The sequence below is a fragment of the Callithrix jacchus genome, chromosome 3 (assembly GCF_049354715.1).
Source record: "Callithrix jacchus isolate 240 chromosome 3, calJac240_pri, whole genome shotgun sequence".
NCBI lineage: Eukaryota > Metazoa > Chordata > Mammalia > Primates > Cebidae > Callithrix > Callithrix jacchus.
Window position 1 is genome coordinate 186045764 of NC_133504.1, and position 24525 is coordinate 186070288.

General features: G+C 47.8%; 1 protein-coding gene and 1 pseudogene across 5 annotated transcripts in view; both read right to left on the bottom strand.

The window, feature by feature from the left end:
• Positions 1-24525, bottom strand: part of CRMP1 (collapsin response mediator protein 1) — a 149209-nt gene that overhangs the window by 18248 nt on the left and 106436 nt on the right. For all 5 annotated transcript variants that reach the window (XM_078367546.1, XM_078367547.1, XM_035294108.3 and 2 more), the window contains 6 exons: positions 23956-24120; positions 11869-11930; positions 9699-9779; positions 3444-3512; positions 1931-2051; positions 222-378 (listed from right to left, as the gene is read on the bottom strand). In XM_078367546.1, the coding sequence (XP_078223672.1) occupies positions 222-378; positions 1931-2051; positions 3444-3512; positions 9699-9779; positions 11869-11930; positions 23956-24120 (655 nt within the window). The remainder of the gene's footprint in view (positions 1-221; positions 379-1930; positions 2052-3443; positions 3513-9698; positions 9780-11868; positions 11931-23955; positions 24121-24525) is intronic.
• On the bottom strand, positions 17197-17294 carry LOC118152526 (U6 spliceosomal RNA; annotated as a pseudogene).

Below are 24525 nucleotides of genomic sequence, written 5' to 3' on the forward strand. Positions count from 1 at the left end.
AGGTGCTTAACAGTAGGTTGGCTCAACAGGAGGTGGTCAGTAGCTGTGAGCGGAACAATCATGGGATGCCATAGATATTCAGGTCCCCGAAGGCCTGTTGTAAGCCATGTCGGGTGCTTCCTTTCAGAGCACGGGGCAGAGCCTCCCTTACAATCCTAAGTCCAAACCAGTTCCCACCATGAACTCTGCCTCCCCCAGCCCCACATGCTCACAGCTCTCACCAGGCCAGTAGAGAGGTCAAGTAGTCGGGCGTGGTGGGGTCCGGGCTCAGGGGAGGGGAGGTCACGAACGCTGCAGCCTTGGCCCAGTTCTTGCTCCAGTAATGGGTGCCATCGGTCCCCAGGCTGGCGGCGATGGGCTCGCCAAAAACTACGGGCCCTTGGGTGGGGCAAACACAAGCCTGGTTAAAAGCAAATACTCTCTTGAGGCAGATGTTAAAGGCACAAAACTGGAAGATTGTGGAGGAAGAATGGGGCTGGCTGAAGGCCAGGGCACTGGCCACTGTTCCTGCAGGCATCACCGCTGCACCGCGGGGACCCTGTGTGCTGCAGCCCAGCGCCGCCACGTGGTCGAAACCCCACGTGATCCATGGGGAGTGTGGCAGCTGACTCACCCAGAAACCTTGTGGATACTGTTGTTTATTACTTTGTCCTTTTATAGATTTGTAAACCAAGGCATGGAGACAGGATTTGCTGTCTAAGTTTGGGTTTTGCCAGAAGCAGTTCTTTAAATAAGGAATCTAGTTCAAGCATCTTATCTGGGAGGTGATTCCAGGAAACACTGGCTGGGGACTGAGGAAGTGACATAAGGCAGGGGAAGAAGCCAATAAAGGGAGATTTGTCATCGAGGCACAGCTGAGGACCCCGGCGCTCAGTCCGGCTTGGGAACACACCTCAGGGTCACCCCACCCCAAGGGAAAGGGACCTGTGGATGTGTGTCCATCAGCCCAGTGCCGGGGGGCAGCTTCCCAAGCACTGACTTATCAGAAGGTCCCTCTTGCCTTTCAAGGAGTGGGCAAGATGGGTTTCTTCCAGAAAAGCCTGCAGGCGGAGGCTCGGGCTCCCCAGGAAAGATCTTTGCTTAGAGACCAAGGGCAAGAGATGTGGCCCAGGAGCCCCTGCTGCCCTTCCCCAAGGCCACCTTGCTGCCCAGCGGGAGAGGCAGCTGTGAGTTCTGCCTGGCTATAGGGCACCCCATCAAGCACGCTCTCTGCAGCAAGGGGGGGTGCCCTGCCTCACAGCTGCCCAAGCAGCAGCCACTGGCCACGTGTGGCTCTTAAAGCTGGTATGACTGGTGCCACTGAGAAACTAACTTGCTCATTTTCTGCCACGTGTGGCTAGTGGCCACATTACGGCTTCCTGTAGCTTCAGAACCTGCCTGCATATTCCTTCCCAGCTGATACTGCTTCCAGATTTCTGTACCCTCTCTGAGTCCTGGTTTCCTTATCCTCAACATGGAGCTAGTTCCAGGCAAGCTGTGCTGTTCTAGCCTCTACTTGTCAGTTTGCCCTTAAAAACACTAAAACAACATATTTGGGATCCACAGCTGCTCTGCCCAATAAGGCAGTCCAGACCCGCATGCAGCCGCCAATGACCTGAGGCTCTGGTTAGTCTGAACTGAGTTGTGTACGTGTAAAATACACACTGAATTTTGAAGAGTACAGAAAACATGCAAAATATTAATGATTTTTATATTGATGACATGCTGAATTAATGTTTGGATCCATTCAATTAAACAAACTACATTATGGGCATTTTCTTTGAAAGGGGCTGAGCTTATCAAGGTGAATGTCCTGGGTCATTGGGACCAAAGAATTCCAGCCACCATGCTTGTGTCAGGGGCATCCCTCCTCCACCCATTCCTCCTATGGCTAAGTTTGGGAGTGGACTTGAACCTGCAGGACACCCCCTTCCAGGCCCCAGCTGCATACCTTTCTTCCTGGCCTGAGCGATGATGTCGGCTGCACTCTTGCTCATGACCTTGGTGATGTACACGGGGCAGTTGATCCGGCCCGCGATGGTGATGGCCCGGAACACCGCCTCGGCCTCCAGCTGAACAGGCACACACAGTGTCACAGGAGGGAAGGCTGGGGCCATGCCACCACCCATCCCGAGCTCCCAGGGCTCTTCCTCCACAGTGCTCTTCCCTTCTCCTTAATTAAATGTGGTCAGAAGGGAAATCTGCTCCATCAAATATGAAGGACATAGTGAGTCCAACAGCGCTTGGCAGTGCCCCCTGCTCTCGGGGGTGGGACACAGGTCTCACGCTGGGATATGGCAGAAACATCCAAGCTCTATACAAGTTTATAAGCACTGCCTCCTGGTTCCGTTTGACCTCACCACGAGCCAGGAGCACAGAGCTCATGGCCATCCCTGGGCTGTGGAGCTTGTGAAGAGCACTGGGCCAGATCTCGAGTCCCTCAGGGCATGGAACATGTCCATTCACTCTATGTCCACTGTGTCCAGCAGACGCCAGGCCCAGAGCACGGGCCCAGGAGACTCGGTAATGATCTGATGAGGGCATCAGAAAATGTCCTTGACTTGGGCGGGCGCGGTGGCTCACGCCTGGAATCCCAGCACTTTCGGAGGCCAGGACGGATGGATCACTTGAGGTCAGAAGTTTGAGATGTGCCTGGCCAACATGGTGAAACCTGGTCTCTATTGAAAATACACAAATTAGCCAGGCATGGTGGTGCAGGCCTTTGTCTGGTAGTCCTAGCTACTTGGGAGGTTGAGGCAAGAGAATCACTTGAACCCAGGAGAAAGAGGCTGCAGTGAGCTGAGATTGTACCACTGAACTCTAGCCTGGGTGACAGAGTGAGGCTGTCTCAAAGGAAAAAAAAAAGAAAAGTAAAAAAGAAAATGTCCTCTACTCAAAGGATGGTTTCCAGATGCCCATTCCATTCCATGCCTGATCAGCTTGCCTTCCTCCATCCAGGCTTCCTGTGGATATGTGTGCGTGCACGCGCACACGCACACACACACACACACGGGTGTACGCACACACACATACACATACTCTCACACTCATACGCACACACACACAGCTACTCCAGGGTAAGTCATGCTTTTTCAAGGCTTGGGAACAGGGCAGGCGGTGGGAGTTTTCTTCTGGGTGCTGGGCTTGGGCACGCGGCTCCACTTTCCTATCATCCACTATGCAAAGTCCTCCATGAGACTCTACATCAGGTTGGGACACTGGGGCACCCATGGGGCCTTGGAGTGAAGTTCCAGGACCCTGGGAGAGGCAGCCCCTCTTCCTGGCTTCTCCAACCTGCAGCCCCCAGGGCTCCCAGGAAAGGCAAGATAGTTTGGGATGCTCTGGGAGAGGACATGGGAAGGAGCCGGGCCCCGGCAGTGCTGTTCCAGCTGGAACAACAACAGTATCAAGGTGAGTGCTCAGTGGTGGGTGTCAGAGTCACAGCCACACTGAGGAGTCCTTACCTCTTCAGGTCTGCTCAGGGCATGGCCCTCGGGACCCGTGATGCCCATCTCTAGGATCCGCTTTTGTTCCTACGAGTCAAGAACAAGTGAGTTAGCGATGAGAGGATGTCAGAAATGACTCCTCCAATTCCCTGGTTAGACAGAGGGAGTGGATGGGTCCCAAAGAGGTGAGTGGCTCTCACGAGGTTAACAGTGGGCTGGGTGGGGTCAGTGAACTGTGCCCCCTCCACTACACCCATCCACCTTCCCCCTTGTAGCCCTGCATGGCTCCATCTGCACCTGCTTTACATGGAATCCCCAGGATCAACGTGAGGAAGCAGGGTTATAAGACACGAGCTTCAAAGACCAGCCACCACCCTCTCAATCCCGAGTCTCCCTGCAGGGCTCTCCTCTGGGAAGAACGGGGTGTTTGAGTATGACACGGATATCTTCAACCAGGAATCCTACTCTAGTCTTTGACGTTGAAATCAGAGATCTCTGAACTGGGAGTCCAGATCCAGAACAGCCGTCTCTGTGACTGGGCAGGCTGGTCAAGCTCTCTGAGCCTCGGTCTTCTCTGCTGTACAGTGCTTGTATTGCAGAGTTACTGTGCTGATCAGATGCGCGAGCGTATAAAACATGCTCACCACAACACCTGAAGCAGAGGAAGCCCTCATTCATTGGCAGCCGGCTCTCCGATCTCTATTTCAGCTGCCTCTTCCTGGCATCTGTCTTTCTGGCAGGAAACCACCACCTCAAACTTAACGTATAACCTTGAAATGGTTCTCCGCACTGATGGCCCAGATGCAAATCCATCTGGTCCAAAGTTTCTTTGCCCCAGGAACATTTTAATGTCTCAAAAAGAAAAATTCTTTTTGACATTGCCCAGATGCCAGCTGCGCTGCTGCTAATTTTAACTTCCTCGGCGTCTGTGCCATTGTTCTTGGACATAACCCAGTCATGAACCCCGGGCCCCATCAACCATGAAAAGAAATCACAGCTCAACTGTGCATCTACGGTTATTAAACTCGAGTATATTACAAGAATATAAATGGGAAACCATTTCAAAGTCTCACAGCTGGGTGGATTTAAGTAAACAATGGAATAATTTCAGCTACTGAAGATGGTGTTTGTAAAGCATTTTTAGAAAATGTTTACACAAAGATTTTAGAATACAGAGAAATCCCTATGTGAAATTGTTTAGATGTCAGTTACTATTCTGGAAGGAAAGAGGAAGTAGGAGGAGAGCAAGGGAGGGAGGGGGGAACGGAGAGAAGGGGAGGAAGGGAAGAAAGGCAGGAGGGAGGGAGAAGAGGGGAAGAAGGGAGGATGAAAGGATGAAAGATGGCATAATGAAGGAAAATAAAGATGAGAGCAGGATTTTTAACTGAAAATAATGGAGTACACACATTTGTTTCATTGCCTTTCAAAACACAGTAGCAACAGAAAATGACACACAAGAACCAAGAAAATACAGACAATAGAAACAAAATGTTGAAAGCTGGAAAGAGATGTCCAAAAGGTGACAGATGTGCTGGAGCTGAAACAGCTAAGTGTCCACTGCCGTGAGGAGAGCCAAGCCCCTGATGTGCCACCCAGGAGCTGGGGGCTGCAGACTGGACCTCTCCCACATCGGGGTGGGGGGTGGGGGCGGGCAGTGCACGCTGGAAAACTGTGTAGCAGTAACCACGAAAGCTGAATCCACACACTCCCTATGACCCAGCCAGGCCTCTCTTATATGCCAATGAAAAATGTGAACATATTTTTAAGAAAAGGCTGAAGAAGAGTGGAACAAGAAGAAGCACAGAAGCCTCATACATAACAGTCCCACGTTAGAAACTATCCAAATATCCAATGACTGGGGAATACATGGTGCTAGAGTCAAGCACTGGAATTCTACAAAGTGATAAAAAAGAAAAAGCTAGTGCTATGCCTGACCACGGAATGGCTCTCACACGCCCTTGAGCAAATGGAGCCAGGCCTAAGAGTGCGCACTATATGGTTCCATTTATAGCAAGTTTAGAATCAGCTAAGATTTGTGTGGCAGGCAACTTCTAAGATGATTCCCAGTGATCCCTCCTGGTTTTCATGCCCCTGCAGGGTCCCCTCCACTGGAGGGTGGGCTGGACACAGCATCTTGCTTCTGATGAGCAGAACAAGACAAAAGGGGTGGGCTGTCACTCCCGGGGTCAGGTTATATCTGCCCTTCTCACTTCTTGCTCTTTGGTTAATCTGCTCTGAAGGAACTGAAGGAAGCCGCCTTGCTGGGGCTGCCCATGTGTAAGGAACTGAGGGAGGCCTCTGGCCAGCAGCCAGCAAAGAACACATTAGCCTGATGGCTGGCCAGGTGCTAAATCCCGAAATCCACCACCTACGCAAGGCTGGATGCAGATCCTGCACCAGCTGAGCCTTGAGATGCCCACTGCCCCACCTGCCACTCACTATGGCCTGTGAGACCCTCAGCCAGAAACAGCTGAGCTGCACCTGCAGTCCTGACCCGCAGGACCCTGAGATGACAGTCATCTGCTTTAAGATGCTATGTTTTGGAGTAATTTGTTATATAATCATGGATGACTAGTGCAGGTTTTGTTAGCAGAAGTAGGGTGTTACCATAAAAGGTATCTAAATGTGTGGAGGAGGCCCTGGAACAGGCCGTGAATGAATTCTGAGGCAGCATTTTAAATAGCCCTGAATGGACTCTTAGAAGAAACAGGGCCTCTGAGGACATTGCAGTGAGTGCTCACAGGAGGCGAGAAGCCGACATAGTCTCGCGATGAAATCAAGGATGACTCTACAAGCCTTTGTTGAGAACTCAGAAAGATGCGGGGTGGTGCCTCCCAGTATCATCAGGCACAATAAAGAGATCCTTTAAACAGGGACCCTTTAGGCTGGGCGCAGGGGCTCATGCCTGTAATCGCAGGACTCTGGGAGGCCGAGGCCAACAGATCACTGGAGGTCAGGAGTTCAAGACTAGTCTAACCAACATGGTGAGTCTTGCCATCTCTACTAATAATACAAAAACTAGACAGGTGTGGTGGCACATGCCTATAGTCCCAGCTACTCGGAAGGCTGAGGTACAAGAATCACTTGAACCCAGGAGTAGGAGCTTGCAATGAGCCAAGATTGCACCACTGCACTCCAGCCTGGGTGACAGAGTGAGACTCAGTCTCAAAAAACTAAAAAAAGAATTTTTAAGAGACATTTTAAAGAGATAAAGGCTGTGCCTGAGGACCTCTCAAACTACAGGGCCTCTAGGAAGCTCAAGGTGTGTCCCTCAGCTCTCTCATCAGGGCAGTGGAGGGATTATCTGGAAGAAATTGGTGGGTGTCTTTCATCTTATTGTGTGTACCCCAGTAAGGTTCACAGGAGGCCCACAGACTTTTAGGAGAATTACCTTAGCAAAATACTGGAAGCTGAGACTGAACACAGGCATGTGATATGAAAAGAGGCAGCTGGATCCCCAAAATTCTTCTTTGTTTTTATTGAGACAGAGTTTCACTCTGTCACCCAGGCCGGAGTGTAGTGGCATGATCTCAGCTCACTGCAAACTCCACCTCCCCCATTCGAGCGATTCTCCTGCCTCAGCCTCCCAAGTAGCTGGAATTACAGGCACCCGCCACCACACCCTGCTAAATTTTTTTGGTAATTTTAGTAGAGGCAGGGTTTCGCCATGTTGGTCAGGCTGGTCTCGAACTTCTGACCTCAGGTGATCTGACCTCAGGCTTCGGCCTCCCAAAGTGCTGGGATTACAGGCATGAGACACCGCACTTGGTGGAACCCCAAAATTCTACTGAGCAAGAAGCAGGCTAAGAAAACCATTCAGCTGCAGACATGCACTACCTTTCATGAAAAAGGATGGATGACTAAGAGGATGGAAGCAGGAGCTCAGTAGGTAGACCCAAGAGCTATGGAGAATTATTCTCAGGTTTTGAGACCCAGTCATGGAACTGCCAACATTTCCCAGCTGGATTTCAGAACCGCCATGAACCAATGACTCACTGGTGCTTTCTATTTCCCCTTTTGAATAGGAATGTCAGGTCCACCACTGTCTGTTGTATGTCAGGAGGTGAGGTATCTCCTTCTTTCGCTTCATAGACCTACAGATTATGAGAAATGCAGCCAAGGAGCCTCATCCACACCTGCACCTGGTTCACATGATGAGATTCCAGACCTGAGTTAATGTTGTTATGAGATTTTGGAGAACCATGGGAGGGGTTATTGTATTTTGCCCAGGAGAGGGACATCAATCATGGGGGCCAGAGGACAGATTGGGAGTTGGGAGGAGGTCTCAGATGTGGCCCCAATAATGATCACTTCCTGACATTCCTGCCCTTGTATAAACCCTTGTTTTTGAGTGTGGGCTGGATGTGACTTGTTATTAACGAACAGAATGGAACTGGGGCACGATGGAACTGGGGCACTGTTTGTTTTTTACATTGAATTTGAAAGAATTTCAATTGTGGTGCAGAAAACCCACAAGGACGTAGACAAGAGGTTAAGTCAATAGCAGAACCTTAATGGTAAAGCTTTAGATCTCCAGCACTGCACCATCACGCTGCTCTTCCACTGCGCTCTGGAACCAGAGGAAACTGGTTGACATCCCAGCTCCACTGCCCTGTGAGCAACAGTGAGCAAGTTATTCATATCTGAGCTTCCATTTCCCTACCAATAAAATGGGAGTAATTATATCTACCTCATAGAATAGTTATGAGTATCAATACATGAAGTCCTTTGCAACGGGCCTGGCACTAGCTACCTTTGCTGGCTGCATGCTAACCTTCCCCTGAGACCCAGGAGCCCCCTTGACTTCCCTTTCTTCCTCCCCCACCCAATCCATCCATGAGTCCGGTAGATTGTGTTTCCCTCCTGTCACGCCCACCTCTTCCATCTCCTATCGCCTTTCTTCATTTCTCATGAGAACTGCTGGAATAGAACCTAGCTGGTCACCCTGACTTCATTCTTTTTTTTTGAGCCAGAGTCTCCCTCTGTTGCCCAGGCTGGAGTGCAGTGGCACAATCTCAGTTCACTATAACCTCCACCTCCCAGGTTCAAGCAATTCTCACGCCTCAGTCTCCCACCTGTAATAGCTGGGATTACATGTGTGCTCCACCACACCCAACTAATTTTTGTATTTTTAGTAGAGATGGAGTTTTTTTTCATGTTGGTCAGGCTGGTCTCACACTCCTGGCCTCAAGTGATCCGCCTGCCTTGGCCTCTCAAAGTGTCAGGATTATGGGTGTGAGCCACTACTCCCAGCCTTCATTTTTTTTCCAACAAATTCTCCATCCCACAGCTAGAATGATCAAAATGTGTTCATGTCTCATCTTACCCAAAACTTTTGCATGGCTGAAGTCCATTATGTGTGAGATGCTGAACCTCACATACATGATGTCCTAATCTGTTTTCTGATGTTATAACAGAATACCATAGCCTAGGTAATTAATACAGAAACTAAGTTTATTTCTCATGGGTCTGGAGCTGGGAAATCTAATAACAAAATCCTGGCATCTGGTGAGGGCCTTCTCTCTGCATCACAGCATGGCGGTGGCCAGCACATGAGAGCAGGTGCATGCCAGCTCAGGTCTCTCTCTTTCCTTTTAAAGCCACTAATCCCATCAAGAGGGCCCCACCCTGATGATCTCATCTAATCCGAATTACCTCCCCAAGGCCTCACCTCCAAATACCATCAATATACTAATTCGTGGATTAAGTTTTCAATGTATAAGCTTTTGAAGGACACGTTCAAACCAACATGCCAATGATATTACGGCACATAATATTTGATCCTTAAAATAACACTGCCAGGTAGGTGTTTCCGGATGAAAAATGACAATGTTCATGGGAAAAGGTCCTTGCCCAAGGTCACATGGCTGCGAGATGGAGGAGGCTGGTCTGGAGCACTTCCTCCAAGCCTGGGCTTTTCCATGATGCCCACCATCAGTTCCTGAAGACAGTGGGGGACACCAGTCTCCATGTGCATGCCACTGCTATGACCTGGGTTTGCATTCACATCCTCATTCCCTCATGCAAACTCTTCAAGGTTCACAGGGCAGTGATGTTATGCTCATTGTACAGGTGAGAAAACAGATTCTAGAGTCAACATGGCCTGCCAGTGGTGTGTGCGTGACTCTCAGCTGGTGTGTCTGATGTGACACCCAGTTCTTGGCTTGACCTTACATTGTGTAGCCTCCTCCCTAACCAATGCTCTTTTATCAAACCTTCTGCAACAAGGAGAAGCAGACGGAGGTAAAAGGAGTGGAAATTCACACCACTCACCTGAGCTATCAAATCTCCATTTTCTGCGTGGACCAAGATCACAGCTCCCAGCCCCTTAAGGAAGGTAAAGGCTTCATAGAGCTATGGAGAGATAAACAGGGGTTGGTGTGAGATCAAAAAAAAAAATCACAGCATGTGCACTCACAAGGGCATTCCTCTGCTCACACCCATTTGGTCCTTCACCTGCCAGCCTCTGTAGACACATTCATATGGAAGTAATGTGCTGCTATACAAGTCAGACTTGGAAGGATCGCTCCTTGGCCCTGACATCCTGCAGACCCAAAAGCAGGGGGCGGAGGGTGAGGCACAGCTGATCAAAGTCACCCCAGGGCATGAAGACAGACTCAATCTTGGTGCCCATCTGTGCCTTCTGCTGTCTTTTTGGGTTGGCTTTTTTGAAACACCCGTAGGTGTTAATGGCAACAACTGGTCTTGAGAAGGCACTGCTAGCTTTACAGAAACTGTCTGACTAAATCTGCTAAGCCTGTACCACAGCCACTGACACGCCACAGGAGATGTGTGCATCTTTACAAAAATGCTAACCCATGCCAGTGTATAGACAGTGGTGGGGTTGGGGAAACAAGCTCTCTAATAACTCCAGTACTCAGAGAGCATATAGCATGCCAACCAGCCTCTCAATCAGCCAAAACAGGCCCGCCCCACTGCCCAACATTCTCTTCCTACCTGAAGAGAATCTACATTTGGGCATTTGCCCCTGGTGAGGACTAAAGCCAGGAAGCTTCCTCCCCAGAGGCGCTTGAATCTCAGCTTCGTTCTCCATGCACGTAAAACACCACCACCCGGGATGTGTGCTTTCTGACATAGCAGCAAATGTAAATATCAATGGGTAAGCAGGCAAAACCATTGTGAGAGGTAAATTCATGGCCTTAAATGCTTCATTATTTTTTAAAGGGATAGACAAGAGTATATAAACCAAGTAATCTTCCACAAGCAAATGGGGAAGACGCGTGGAGGCATGAAGCACTTTTGAGGACCCACACCCAGAAGCGGATTGATTCCATCCATGCCCAGGGTCCCAGTCGTTAGAATGAAACAGGTGAAAAATCACAATTATGCCAGCACATCACATGCTGTTTTCTGTGTAAGTAAACCAATCTCCAGCTCTTTGAATGTATTCTATTGATTGCATCAAAGGCTTCCAGGACATCCTGGGATAAGTTACTTTCTACAACTGCAAGTGTTTATTTGAAAGGCAGGACACGAAGTGCTTCTCTCACTGCCCAACTATCTCCATGGTAACAACGAGTTACCACTCTTACTAACGCCTGTATGGCGCCGCTCTGTGCCAGACACCATGCTAGCACTTTACTCTTATTAAATCATTCAGTCCTCCAACTGCCTCTATAAGGCAGGGCTATTATGAGCCTAAAGCAGAGAGGTTGGGAAAACTTCCTCTGGCAGCACAGCAAGCAGCCAGTATGGCTGGGACTTGCAGCCTGGCTTGGCTGTAGCCTCCATGATTTTCTCCACCACACTAACAAGCAAAGCAAAGGAAAATGACAATGCAACAAAACCAGGAGACCCAGGAGCATACAAAGGGCAGGTGTCCTGTAAGTCGCAACAGCTGCTCCCGAAGAACAACCTGCAGCTCCATCTCCCTTGAGTTGCTGCATTTCCGTAACAATTGTTTGATGTTGGCAGGGCCAGAAATGTTACATCTCACAAATGAGAGAAGATGACTTGCCTAACATCTTGCAGTTGGTGTGAGGAAAGGCCAGGCAGTCTCTCTTCTGTGTCAGAGCTCATAAATGGTCCCCAACCTTGCCGGACTTCCAGAATCTAGTGTGGAGCTTTCAGGAAGTACAGACTCCTGAGCCCAACACCCGACACCTCTAACATGCACTAAGAATCTGTATTTTGATTGAGATCTCCAGATGGTGTTGAGGATGAGCTGGGTTTGGGAGCCACCAAACCAGGGACCCCCTCTGCACGCCACCCACACAGTCAGAAAAGAACAAAAGCCCAGCAGGGGCAATGACTGACATCATATCACATAGCCATATCACATAGCCTGGTGCCAGGACCAGGACTCGAACCGCACCACGTGTGACTCACAATCTCCCTTGCCCTGTGCTTCCCGGAGTGGCAAAATTGGCTCAGTCCTGCCCAGACAAGAGAGGAGAGGGCGCGTGTGAGGCAAGGAACCTACCTGGCTGTCGGACATTTGGTAGAGATCCTTATAAGCCATGTAGACTTGGAAGGAATTAATGCCTGTTTCAAGATAAAAAGGGTAGAAAAATATGTTTAAGAAAAACAAAAGCATGTCCTTCCAATAAATCAATGACTGCAGAGCAGAGTGGTAGCCGTCAGGAGAGATGAGTGCCATTGGGATTCCCAGTGGGGCACCTATCCAGCCTGGGGTATGCAAGAGGGTCAAAGGAAGCTTCCAGAGAAGGTCATGTCTAAGTAAGCAGAATGTGAACGTGATGAAGGAGAGTGGGAGGAGGAGGAGGAAGAGGAGGAGGAAGAGGAAGAAGAGAAGAAGGAGAAGGAAAAAGAGGAGGAGGAAGGAGAGGAAGAAGAGAAGAAGGAAGGAGAGGAGGAAGAGGAGGAGAAGAAGAGAACGAGGAGGAAAAGAGGAGGAAGAGGAGCAGGAGAAGAAGAGGAGAAGAGGAGGAGGAAGAAGGGGAGAAGGAAGAGGAGGAGGAAGAGGAGGAAGAGAAGAAGGAAGAGGAGGAGGAGGAGGAAGGGGAGGAGAAACATGAGGAGGAGAAGGAGGAGGAAGAAGGGGAGGAGGAAGAGGAGGAGGAGAAGAGAAGGAAGAGGAAGAAGAGGAGGAGGAGGTGAAGAGGAAGAGGAGGAGGAAAACTCCGCAGACTCAGAAGGAGAGGTGTGCTAAGGATAAGGAAGGGTGTGATACGCATCTGCAATAAGGAAGGTGAAAAGACATTAGTCCTGCAGCTTCTAGAAAGTGTAGGAAGGCATGCGCTTTTTTAATCTCATTTTTTAAAAATTGTGGCATAATACATATAACCTGGAGTTCACCATCAGAACCAGTTTAAACTGTCCAATTCAGTGGCATTTAGTGCATTCACAATGTGTGCAACCATCACCTCTATCTAGTAAAGCAGGTGTTTTTAAAGCAAGGGAGTGGCATGAGCAGAGCCATTTGTGGTAGAAAGACTATGCTGGAAGAAGTGTGAGGCATGGGAGTAGGGAAAGGCAAGGAGAAATGGGGCAGGAAAGAGGATGCTGAGGGCACCCGGCAGACTGTGGAGGCTCCCAGGCAAGGCTGGAGCTCTGCACCAGGCACCATCCCATCTCACCGCTAGGGATGGAGAGAACTGGCGGGACTCAAAAAGGTTCAAGTGATAGGACTAAATCACTGAGTGCACTGGCAGGTCAGGGGAGCAGAGTACAGAAGGAGTAAACTTTTCCTTAATTCACCTTCAAGTTGCCTGAGGACAGAGACCATATCTTAGATATCATTTTTATTGCACATGTGCTATGCATGTCATGTTTCTTTTCTTTTTGAAGATAGAATCCCACTCTGTCGGCAGGCTGGAGTGCAGTGGCGTGATCTCTGTTCACTGCAACCTCTGCTTCCCAGGAGGTGGCAATTCTCTTGCCTCAGCCTCCCGAGTAGCTGGGACTACAGGTGCACATCCCCAAGCCCAGTTAATTTTTGTATTTTTAGTAGAGTCGGGATTTCACATGTTGGCCAGGATGGTCTTGATCTCATCCAGCCTCAAGTCATGTTTCTTAGTGGAATCAGAAAACATTTGGATAAGGAAAAAAAAGAATTTAAGGCCAAAGTGTTACATGATATTGAGACTTATTTTAAAATAAGCAGTAGTGAAGACAAGCCAAAATCTTTTCTTATGTAGAAAACCGTGGCAACAAAAATTTCTTTTCCTGAAAGATCAGGAAATTTTTTAAAAAAGTATTCAGAGATTAGCATGAAAGCATTAATCTCTAATTAACCAAGTAATAACTTAAAAATAATTTGACATTTAATAGATATTCTAATATCTCATAAAGAAAAACCTTCTTTAAATACAAAAACTGGCTGGGCTCAGCAGCTCACGACTGTAATCCCAGCACTTTGGAAAGCCAAGGGAGGTGGATCAGGAAGTCATGAGTTTGAGAACAGCCTGGCCGATATGGTGAAACCCCTTCTCCCCTAAAAATACAAAAATTAGCCAGGCATAGTGGTGGGCTTCTGTAATCCCAGCTACTCAGGAAGTTGAGGCAGGAGAATTGCTTGAACCTGGGAGGCAGAGGTTGCAGTGAGCCAAGATGGCACCACTGCACTCCAGCCTGGGTGACAGAGGGAGACTCCATCTCAAAAAAATAAATAAATAAATAAATAAATACAAAACCAAAAACTCAGTTTACAGACACAGAGTAAATATCAATGGGCAAGCAGGTAAAACCATTGTGAGAGGTAAATTCATAGCCTTAAATGCTTCATTATTTTTTAAGGGATAGAAAAGAGTATATAAACCAAGTAATCTTCCAAAAGAAATTTTAAAGGAACATAATAACAATTCACCAGGAATTAGAAGTAAATAATAAAGATAATAGCAGAAATAATGAACTAGAAAAACTGTGGCAGAATTGCTAAACATACCTTAGACCTGCTTCCCAGAGAGAGAGGGAACAAACAGGGCAAAGCCATCTCAGATTAAAAGCTATCATGAAAAACCATGATAGACTGGACTTATCAAAGGAAGTCATTTGTAAGTCAACTCTTAAAAGCTCAAAATAAAAGGCAAACAATCAACATTGTAAAGATATCTGCAAAAAATGCAACAAAAAATTTTTTAATCTTATTTAAAGAATATCAGAGAGTGGTTACTTTGCAGGGTAGGCAGGAGTCATGACTGCCCAAGGAAAAGTCTGCAGGGGTGTGATACGGTTTGGATGTTTGTCCCTTCCAAATCTCATGTTGAAATGTAATCCCCAATGCTGGAGGTGGGGCTTGGTGGAAGGTGGTTGGACCATGGGGGGTGGACTCCTCACCAGTGGTTTAGCACCATCCCCTTGGTGATGAGTAAGTTCTCCCTCTGGTAGTTCATGCAAGATCTGGTTGTTTTAGATAGTGTAGCACCTCCCCTTCCCTCCTGCTCCCTTTCTCTCACCATGTGATGTGCCTACTCCTCTTTGTCTTCCACCATGATTGGAAGCTCCCTGAGGCCTCACCAGAAGCCAAACAGATGCTGATGCCATGCTTCCTGTACAGCCTGCAGAACTGTGTCCCAAATTAAACCTCTCTTCTGTATAAATTACTCAGCAATGCAAAAACAGATTAACGCAGTGTGACTGGCAAAATTGTATTTCTTGCCTGAGTGGGGTAACCTCGTAATAATTCATAAAGCCACATATTTGAGTTGTGTGTTCTGATTTATATTTAAAAGATGAAAATAAAAGCCAAAGGCAAACAGTGTTAGACAATTTAAGAAAAAGAAAATGGCTAATTTAAGAAAAAGCAAATGGGGAATAAAAATAAGAAAAAGATTCGGTCTTATTTTTAATCAAAGTAATTCAAATTAAAACCTCAATATTATGCCATATCTTAAAAGATGTTTTTAGTACCAGTGAATATGCCTCAAAACGAGTCCCTCTTAATGGCAAGTGACAGTGAAAAATGGCACAGTCAATTTGCAACCGCCTAGAAAACCAATTTAGCAATTGCATATCAAGCGTTGGGTTTCATTCCTTTGCCCTGATATTTCTACTACTCACAACTGAGCCTCAGGAAATGCAGAGGCCCCTGAGAGTTCTAAAAACTCTCAGATTCGTAAAGGCCGTCATAGCAGTTATTTTCCAAGGAGGTCCCCTGGAACTCTAGTTCCACGGGATTGTACGGAACACCAATCGGGTTGCCGAACTATTTATTCATAACCCCCTCTGGTTCTCAGAACTGTCATACATTTTATAGCACCTTCCTCATCCCCATGTCCACCCAATAACCTTGGAAACAGCCATATTCACACCATGTGATCCCAGAGCACAGTTCAGGACCGGGCCCCTAACAGGTGTGAAACTGAACTAGGATGAGAAAGGCAGTCCAGCTGACATCAAAGGACACCTGGCTGACCTCCAAAGCAGAGATGACACCTGGAAACAGGTTGGGCAGTTGCTTCCCACCATAAGGACTGAGGCAGGAGAGAATGCAGGCCTAGGGTAAGAGAGCAGAGCTGGCTCAAAGAGAAAAACAGAAATGAGAGCAGGGAAAAGACTCCCTGGCATAAGAACGTTGGATACGTGTGTCTATCACTAAGGCCAATTTGCTGCATTTCGCTTAGCCTAGTTCTGGAGAGATTGTGTCACACAGCACCCTGGCAGTCACGTATGTAGACTTCTCTCAAAAAAGCTCTGTCTAGTAGAGACTGGACTGGAATCTGATACACTGGAAGCCCATGATGTATGTAAGAAAGTTGTACCACTTTTAACTTTTAGTCTCTTTTAGAGACCAAGGAAGTTCAAAATGAAAAGAAGCCTCTGATCAGCCAACTTTCTATGGGCAGGAAAGGGTTGAGAAAGTTGCTCAGCTGCAAACATGGGTCATTTTTTGGGCAAAGTTACAACACCTCAAAGAGTCAGGCCAGGAGTCCAGAGGATGGAACCTGGGCTCTGCAAAGCCCGCTAGCACAGGGGACTTTTTTTTGTCAAGGGTGAGATTAGTAAATGTTTTAGATTTGGGGGCCACATACAGTCTTTTGTCACGTGTTATTGTTTGCTATTGTTATTTGCCTGTTTTGTTTCTCAAAGCCTTTAAGAATGTAAACAAAAAAAAATTCTTTTCTCAAGGACAATATAAAACATCCACAGCCAGACTTGCCTCAGGGGCTGTCTGCAGTTTGCCAGACCCTGAACTTGGACACTCCTCCCCTGAGGAAGGAACCTTCCCTAATACCAGAACAGGTGCACCTGGCCACATGTAGCCAGCTAAATTCCAGAATTTCTTTCTTTGTTTTATTTGTATTGTACTTTAGGTTCCAGGGTACACGTGCAGATCATGCAGGATTGTTGCATAGGTACATACATGAAGGTGGTTTGCTGTCTCCATCCTCTGTCACCTACTTCTGGCATTTCTCCCCATGTGATGCCTCTGCAACTTCCCCACTCCTGCTGTCCCTCCCCTATTCTCCCATAACACACCCCAGTGTGTGATGCTCCCCTCCCTGTGCTCATGTGTTCGCATTGTTCAACACGTGCCTATGAGTGAGAACATGCGGTATCTGGTTTTCTGTTCTTGTGTCAGTTTGCTGAGAATGATGGTTTCCAGATTCATCTATGTCCCTACAAAAGACATGAACTCATCATTTTTTATGGCTGTGTAGTATTCCATGGTGTACTTGTGCCACATTTTCTTTGTCCAGTCTATCACTGATGGGCATTTGGGTTGGTTCCAGGTCTTTGCTATTGTAAATAGTGCCGCGATGAACACACGTAAGCATATGTTTTTGTAATAGAACGATTTATAATCCTTTGGGTATATACTCAGTAATGGGATTGCTGGGTCAAATAGAAAAATATGGAGCAGTTCACGAATTTACATGTCATCCTTGCATGCTAATCTTCTCTGTATCATTTCAATTTTAGTATATATGCTGCCGAGGGGAGCACAATTCCAGAATTTCTATGAAGTCCAGACTAGGCGTCACCCATTCTCTCTCTTTTTAACTGGGAATGTTTACTGTGGTCATCCTGTCCCTGTCCCACCCTTGTATGTTGGGTGCGTGTTGCCAGCCCACCAGGGGAGCACACATAACATACCTTTTAGTTCACAAGTCTTTGGATAAAGAGAAGCCACACCCTGGAGCCTCATCTGCAGCCTGTGTTGATGCTGACAGTGAAATCCTGGACTTTGAGCCTTGTGCTGTAACTGGATGGAACTTTTAGGGTCTCTGGGAAGGGTAACAGTATTTTGCACTTGGGGGGAATATAACATTTTGTGGCCAGCGTGAGGCAATAGGGTAGATAAAAATGGTCACAAATTCTTTGAGTTTCCTTCTACCAAGAAGTAGAGGCGTTTTCCCCATCCCTTGAGTCTGGGCTGGTTTTTTTGACTTGTTTTCACCAGCATGATGCAACCAGAGAGCCACTGGAGGATGACAGATCTTGCACGGAGCCACCTGTCCATCCCAGCTGAGGTCCAAACGTCACGGTGAGACCGAACAAGATCTGTAGAACTGCTCATTTGAGCTCAGCCAAAACTGCTATTCAACAGAATACTGAATAAATGATTGCCTCTTTAACCTCTAGGTTTGGAGTGGTTTGTTACACAGCAAATGCTAGCTGATACACAGGGCAATGCAATAAAAAGACCATGAGGGTTCTGGAAGAAAGATCCAGGAAGTTCATGCAACAAGGGGAATGACACCACCGCCCTTGAGTTGCTGCTCTGAGAAAAGAACCAAGGGCCTGATCTGCAGGAAGCACTCAGCCGATGTGAGTTCCTTTCCTGTTTATCACATCTTGTTTTTCTCCTCCTTTCAAAGGTTTATAAATTGAAGTCTCTATTTTCAGACTCAAATGCTGCTGACATCCCACAACACCAACAATTACTATTCATAGTGTTTGGGGTTTGTGGCTTAGAAATCACAGGAAAGATGCTTTCCTCGGTGATTTACTATGCAAGGTGCACAAGGGACAGTCATTTTCTCTTACCAAGTCCACACAGCGCCCAGAACTAGCCTATTCTAGAATAATTTCCTCTTGTATCTTGAGATTTCTAAGGCTATATGTCAGCCCCTAAGGGCAGATCTCAGGTCACCAGGGCTGATCTCGTCCTTGGGGACCCCTACGGACCTATTCTTTTGCAAGTCTAAAAACAACATGAAGAGCACCCGGCAGGAAGGAGGTTGGGGCTGGCGGCAGCTGGGAGGAGTCTCCAGCTGTGTCTCCCACAAGGGCCTGTGGCTAAGGAATCATCCCAGGGAGCTGCACTCCAGCCTGAGCCCCACATGCCCACCCCACCTGACCGAGGCACCTTCTTCAACCTGATCTCCCAGGGAGGATGCCTGTTTGCCATTCCCATAAAGACATCAACAGTGACAGCTGCTCTGTCAGGCTGAGCTGAGTTCAGGCCTCAGTAGCTGTGTGGCACTGGAGAAGTTTCTGCACCTCTCTGGGCTTCACGTCCCGCATTTCTGCAAAGAGTACATTACGCCAAATGTGTTGGTTTCCCATCCTGGAAGTGCCCTGCACGTGACTGTACAGTACACTCATGACGACCACCAAGGTTTCTGGGCAGGCCCTTCTGACTTAGAGAAGGATGCACCAAAATGCTTCGGGACAAGGGAAACCAGGCGTGTTCCTCCTGCCCTTTCTTCTCTCCCTCCCTGCTTCTCGCTCTCTTTTCCTTCCATCACTTACTTATTCACGTTATAAGCATTTATTGAGAGCCTGCTCTTAGCTAGTCATGTGCTAAGCACTTGGGATACAGAAGTTTATAAAGGCAATTTTCAGGAAGTCAATCAGCTGGTCCACTGACACCTGTCGTATCTCTCAGTGTGCAGGCAACTGTGAGTAAGACGACAAGTCCCTGCCCAGAGGGGGCTCGCTATCTGGGCTGGGGTGCGGGAAAATCAGCAAGGAAACAGGTAAAGACAACCTAGTATGTGGGGGACTTGTGGGGGGTTGCATCTGTCAGGGGGCTTCAGAGAAGGCTTCCCAGGGAAGTGCAGCTTAGCAACAAACAGGAGAATTGCTAGGAAAAAACAGGGAGAGTGTTCCTGAAGGGGACAGGGCTCACTCACACAGCCCCGAGGGCCAGAGGCATCCTTGAGCAGATGGGAAAAAGGGAGGTGCAGGGGGGCTGGGGCTCTGGGCTCCAGGAACTGGAACAAGCCAGTCTGGAGGGGCAGGTGGGTCCTCGAGAGCCAGGGAGAGAGTTTGGCATTTATTCTTGGGATGATGTGAAGCTGCTGAGAGCATTTAAACTGATTAGAAAATAAAAATCCAGCAGGGCGTGGTGGCTCATGCCTGTAATCCTAGCACTCTGGGAGGCCGAGGTGGGCGGATCACCTGAGGTCAGGAGTTCAAGACCAGCCTGGCCAATATGGTGAAACCCCGACTCTACTAAAAATACAAAAATTAGCCAGGCACGGTGGCAGGAGCCTGTAATCCCAGCTACTCAGGAGGCTGAGGCAGAAGAATCACTTGAACCTGGGAGGCAGAGGTTGCAGTGAGCCAAGATGGCACCATTACACTCCAGCCTGGGCAACAGAGTGAGACTCCATCTCAAGAAAAAAAAAAAGGCAGGGTGCGGTGGCTCATGCCTGTAATCCCAGAATGTTGGGAGGCCAAGGCAGGCAGATCACCTGAGGTCAAGAGTTCGGACCATCCTTCAACATGGAGAAACCCCATCTCTACTAAAAATAAAAAATTAGCTGTGTGCGGTGGCACATACCTATAATCCCAGCTACTCGGGAGGCTGAGGCTGGAGAATTGCTTGATCCCAGGAGGCAGAGGTTGCAATGAGCTGAGATCATACCATTGCACTCCAGACTGGGCAGCAAGAGTGAAACTCCGTCTCAAAAAAAAGAAAGAAAGGGAAAGGGAAGGAAAGGAAAAAAAAGGGGAGGAGAGGGAAGGTGGGGGAGGGGAAGGAAAAAGGGAAAGGAAAAGGGGAAAGGAAAGGGGGAAGGAAAGGGAAAGGAAGGAAGGGGAGGGAAGGGAAAGGAAGGGGAAGGGAGGGGAGGGGAGGGGAGGGGAGGGGAGGGGAGGGGAGAGGAGGGGAGGGGAGGGGAGGGGAGGGGAGGGGAGGGGAGGGGAGGGAAGGGAAAAACCTGCGTCTAAGAGATAGCAAGTGTTGGCGAGGATGTGGAGAAAGGGGAACCCCTGAAATACCATTCGTGGGAATGTAAGTTAGCACAGCCACCTCTATGGAGAAGAGTAGGGAGGCTCCTCACGAAACTAAAATCTGAATTGCCACATGCTTCAGCAGTCCCACTACCGGGTAAAAATCCAAAAGAACTGAAATCAGTATGTCCAGGGGATATCTGCACTCCTGTGTTCATTGTGGCATTATTTACAACAGGTAAGATAAGGAAGCAACCCATGTCCCTCAGTGAACGAGTGGATTTTATAAATGTGGTAAGTGTACACAATGGATGCCTTGGTAAAAATCCTGTCATTTGCAACAACGAAGTTGAAGGTGTGGAACCCTATGTTAAGTGAAATAAGCCAGGCACAGAAAGGCAAATACCACATCGTCTCATTTCTATGTGGAATCTAAAAAGCTGATTTCACAGAAGCATACGGTACCATTCGCCTGTTGATGACCTAGCCCAGAGGCGTACAGCATGGGGCTCTCTGGATGCCTGCAGGCAGCGCGGACCCACAAGGCCCCACGGAGCCCAGTGTCTTTCCCTACAAACTCCGCTGCCACTCCAGAGACCCTCCCACCTCAGTGAGGGGCGCCCTGAACAACCATTCAGTTAAGGCAACAACCTGGGGAAAATTGCTCAGAACTTAACATCAGGTAAGGAAAGTAAGAAACAAGATTGTCAATTTCCCTGGATTATGACTCTGTCATGTAGTTGCCATGAGTCACACAGCAACTGCAATAAAAGCATAATGCCTTCTTCTTTTGAAAGATAGAAAGATAGGGTCTCCAGGTCTTTGCTATTGTAAACAGTGCCGCAATGCACGTGCATGTGCATGTGTCTTTATAATAGAACGATTTATAATTCTTTGGGTATATACCCAGTAATGGGATTGCTGGATCAAATGGAATTTCAATTTCTAGGTCCACCACAAGGGACATGGATGAATCTGGAAACCATCATTCTCAGCAAACTGACACAAGAACAGAAAACCAAACACCGTATGTTATCACTCATAGGTGGGTGTTGAATAATTAGAACATGTGGACACAGGGAGGGGAGCATCACACACTGGTCAGTAGTGGGGGCTAGGGGAGAGACAGCAGGGGTGGGGAGGGATAATGAAGGGAGAAATACCAGATACAGGTGATGGGGGATGAAGGCAGCAAACCACCTTGCCATGTATGTACCGATGCAACAATCCTGCATGTTCTGCACATGTACCCCAAAACCTAAGGTACAACAACAACAAAGAGATAGGGTCTCACGCTATGACCCAGGCAGGAGTGTAGTGCTCGCTCCAGCCTCAACCTCCCAAGTACAAGCAATGCTCCTGCTCAGACTCCCAAGTACCTGGGACTACAGGCATGCACCACCACTCCTGCCTTTTTTTTTTGGTAGAGTTGTAGTCTCACTACGTTGCCCAGGCTAGTCTCAAATTCCTGGCCTCAAGCAATCCTCTCTCCTCAGCCTCCCGAAGTGCTGGGATTACAGGAGTGAGCCACCGTGCCTGCCCAATAACGCCTTCTTGATAGAAAGAGCTTACATAGACATATGAAAAGGCAAATTGATGAGTGGGCAAAGAATACAATCAGATATTCACAGAAGGAAAGATGTTTAGTGTCATTAGTGAAGAACAGCCACGAAAACCACAATGGTTTGTGTTTCACCATCAAGAATTGGCAGGGATTTCATGGACCAGTAACACCCAATGATTCTGGCATAGCATTTGCAGGTTTACAAGCAGAGGTATCTTTCAGGAACCAATCTGGCAACAGGTGTCATAATCTTGAAAAATGCTAAGACCTTTGACCTTATAATTCCATTGCTGGAAATCTAAAGAAAAATTCGAAATGCAAACAAATGTTTATACCCGAAGACATTCACCATAACAGGATTTATAATAAAACAAATAGAAAGCCTAAACGCCCAATAAAAATAAGGTAGCTGAGCAAATTAACCATTATATTGAACATTATGAACTATTAAAAAGTTACGGATGAAGAGTAACGTGACTCATAAACTGCTAAGTGAAAAAAGAAGGATTCCACAAACAGCTACTACACAACCACATAGGGAAATATCATCCAAATACACAGGGAATGGAAAGCCATAATCCTTCATATTAAGAATAAATTGTGATTCGGGGTAGAACCAGAGGAAAACAATTTTTTCCTTCCATTTTCCGACTTTCTTTAAATATTCGGGATGATATGTTATTATGAGAAAACACAGCACACCTATTTTAAAAATTGAGGGCCAGGTGTGGTAATCCAAGCACTTTGTGAGGCTGAGGCAGGCAGATCCCCTGAGGTCAGGAGTTCAAGACCAGGCTGGCCAACAGGGTGAAACCCTGTCTCTACTAAAAAAGCAAAAAAATTAGCTGGGTGCGGTGGCACATGCCTGTAATCCCAGCTACTTGGGAGGCTGAGGCAGAATTGTTTGAACCCAGGAGACAGAAGTTGCAGTGAGCCAAGATCATGCTACTGTACTCCAGCCTGGGCAACAGAGGAAAGAAACAGAGAGAGAAAGAGAGAGAGAGAGAGAGAGAGAGAGAGAGAGAGAGAGAGAGAGAGAGAGAGAGAGAGAGGAGAATATAGAAAAGAAAACATACCGACATACCCTCTCCTTGAAGCACCTCCTCAGAGGGTGCTGCCTCTGAGGCTGCCTCCTCAGAGGGTTCCCTAGCTATCCCTCTCTGGACAGATCGCTCATGCCCTGACTCTTTCTGTTCTGTCTTTCTTTGCTTCCTTTGTGTCTTCTGATCAGTTCCCCTCCACTTGATGTAATGCATACCATAAAGGGTCTACACTTTACAGGGAACCCAAACAGAGGGGAGACAAGGTGGGATGCAAGGACGTATAGACACGGTCCCCTCCCTCACAGAACTCAGGGTCTAACAGAAGAGCCAGACAGACAACCCATGTCCCATAATCCAGGAACAATGGAAAAAGTGTCCCAAAGGAGGCCTATGTAACCGGTGTTGGATATTCAAGGTCTGAAGCCATTCTGACTAGGGAAATGGGAGAAGGTAATGGTTGAGTTGGGTCTTGAAAGTGAGCAGCAATGGGCAGGCAGAGGAGAATGGGTATTCATTCCTAGCAGGGGAACCACATGAATAAGGGCCTCGCAGCATAGCAGGTTTCAGGGATGGCAGCCAGGCTAGTGATCCGGGTGATGGGAAAGAAAAGTGAGGTTAGGTCAGCGAGGGCTTGGCATGGCATGCTGCAGAGACTAGATCTGCCTTTGAGAACAAGAACACCCCCAGAGGCTTTCAAGGAGAAGAGGATGGACTCCGTAAGGCAACTGTCTGTTTCTTCACTGTCATGTGGCAGAGAGCAGCTCATAATCAGGATCGGAGCAGATGCAAATAGGGGAATTTTTCACTCCACATAATCTTTGGATCTACCAAAGAACCAGGGAGTCCAAAGCCCCATTCTGAGGCTTTAACTGACCTTTGTCCTGCACCAGCACCTCCAGCTCCTCCCGAACGCCATCGTACCAGCTTGTGATGTCCACGTGGAGGGAGTAATCACAGCAGGATTTGGTGTCAGCTGCTTCATGCCACTTCTCGAAGGAGGTCAGCAGGCTGGACCCAGGTTCAGGAACGACATGGTCAACTGGGATAGAGAAATATGCATCACGATGCTTCAGACTCAAGTATTCCAATGGTAGCCACATCATTACCACCATCACCATCATCGCCATCATTACAGTCACCACCATCATCATCACCACCATCACCATCATCACTACGACGACCACCATCATCACCACCACAATCATCATCACCATTATCAACCCATCACCATCATTACTATCACCACCATCATCATTACCATCATCACCATCACCTCCACCATCATCACCACCACAATCATCATCACCATTATCAACCCATCACCATCATTACTATCACCACCATCATCATTACCATCATCACCATCACCTCCACCATCATCACCACCACAATCATCATCACCATTATCACCACCACAATCATCATCATTATCAACCCATCACCA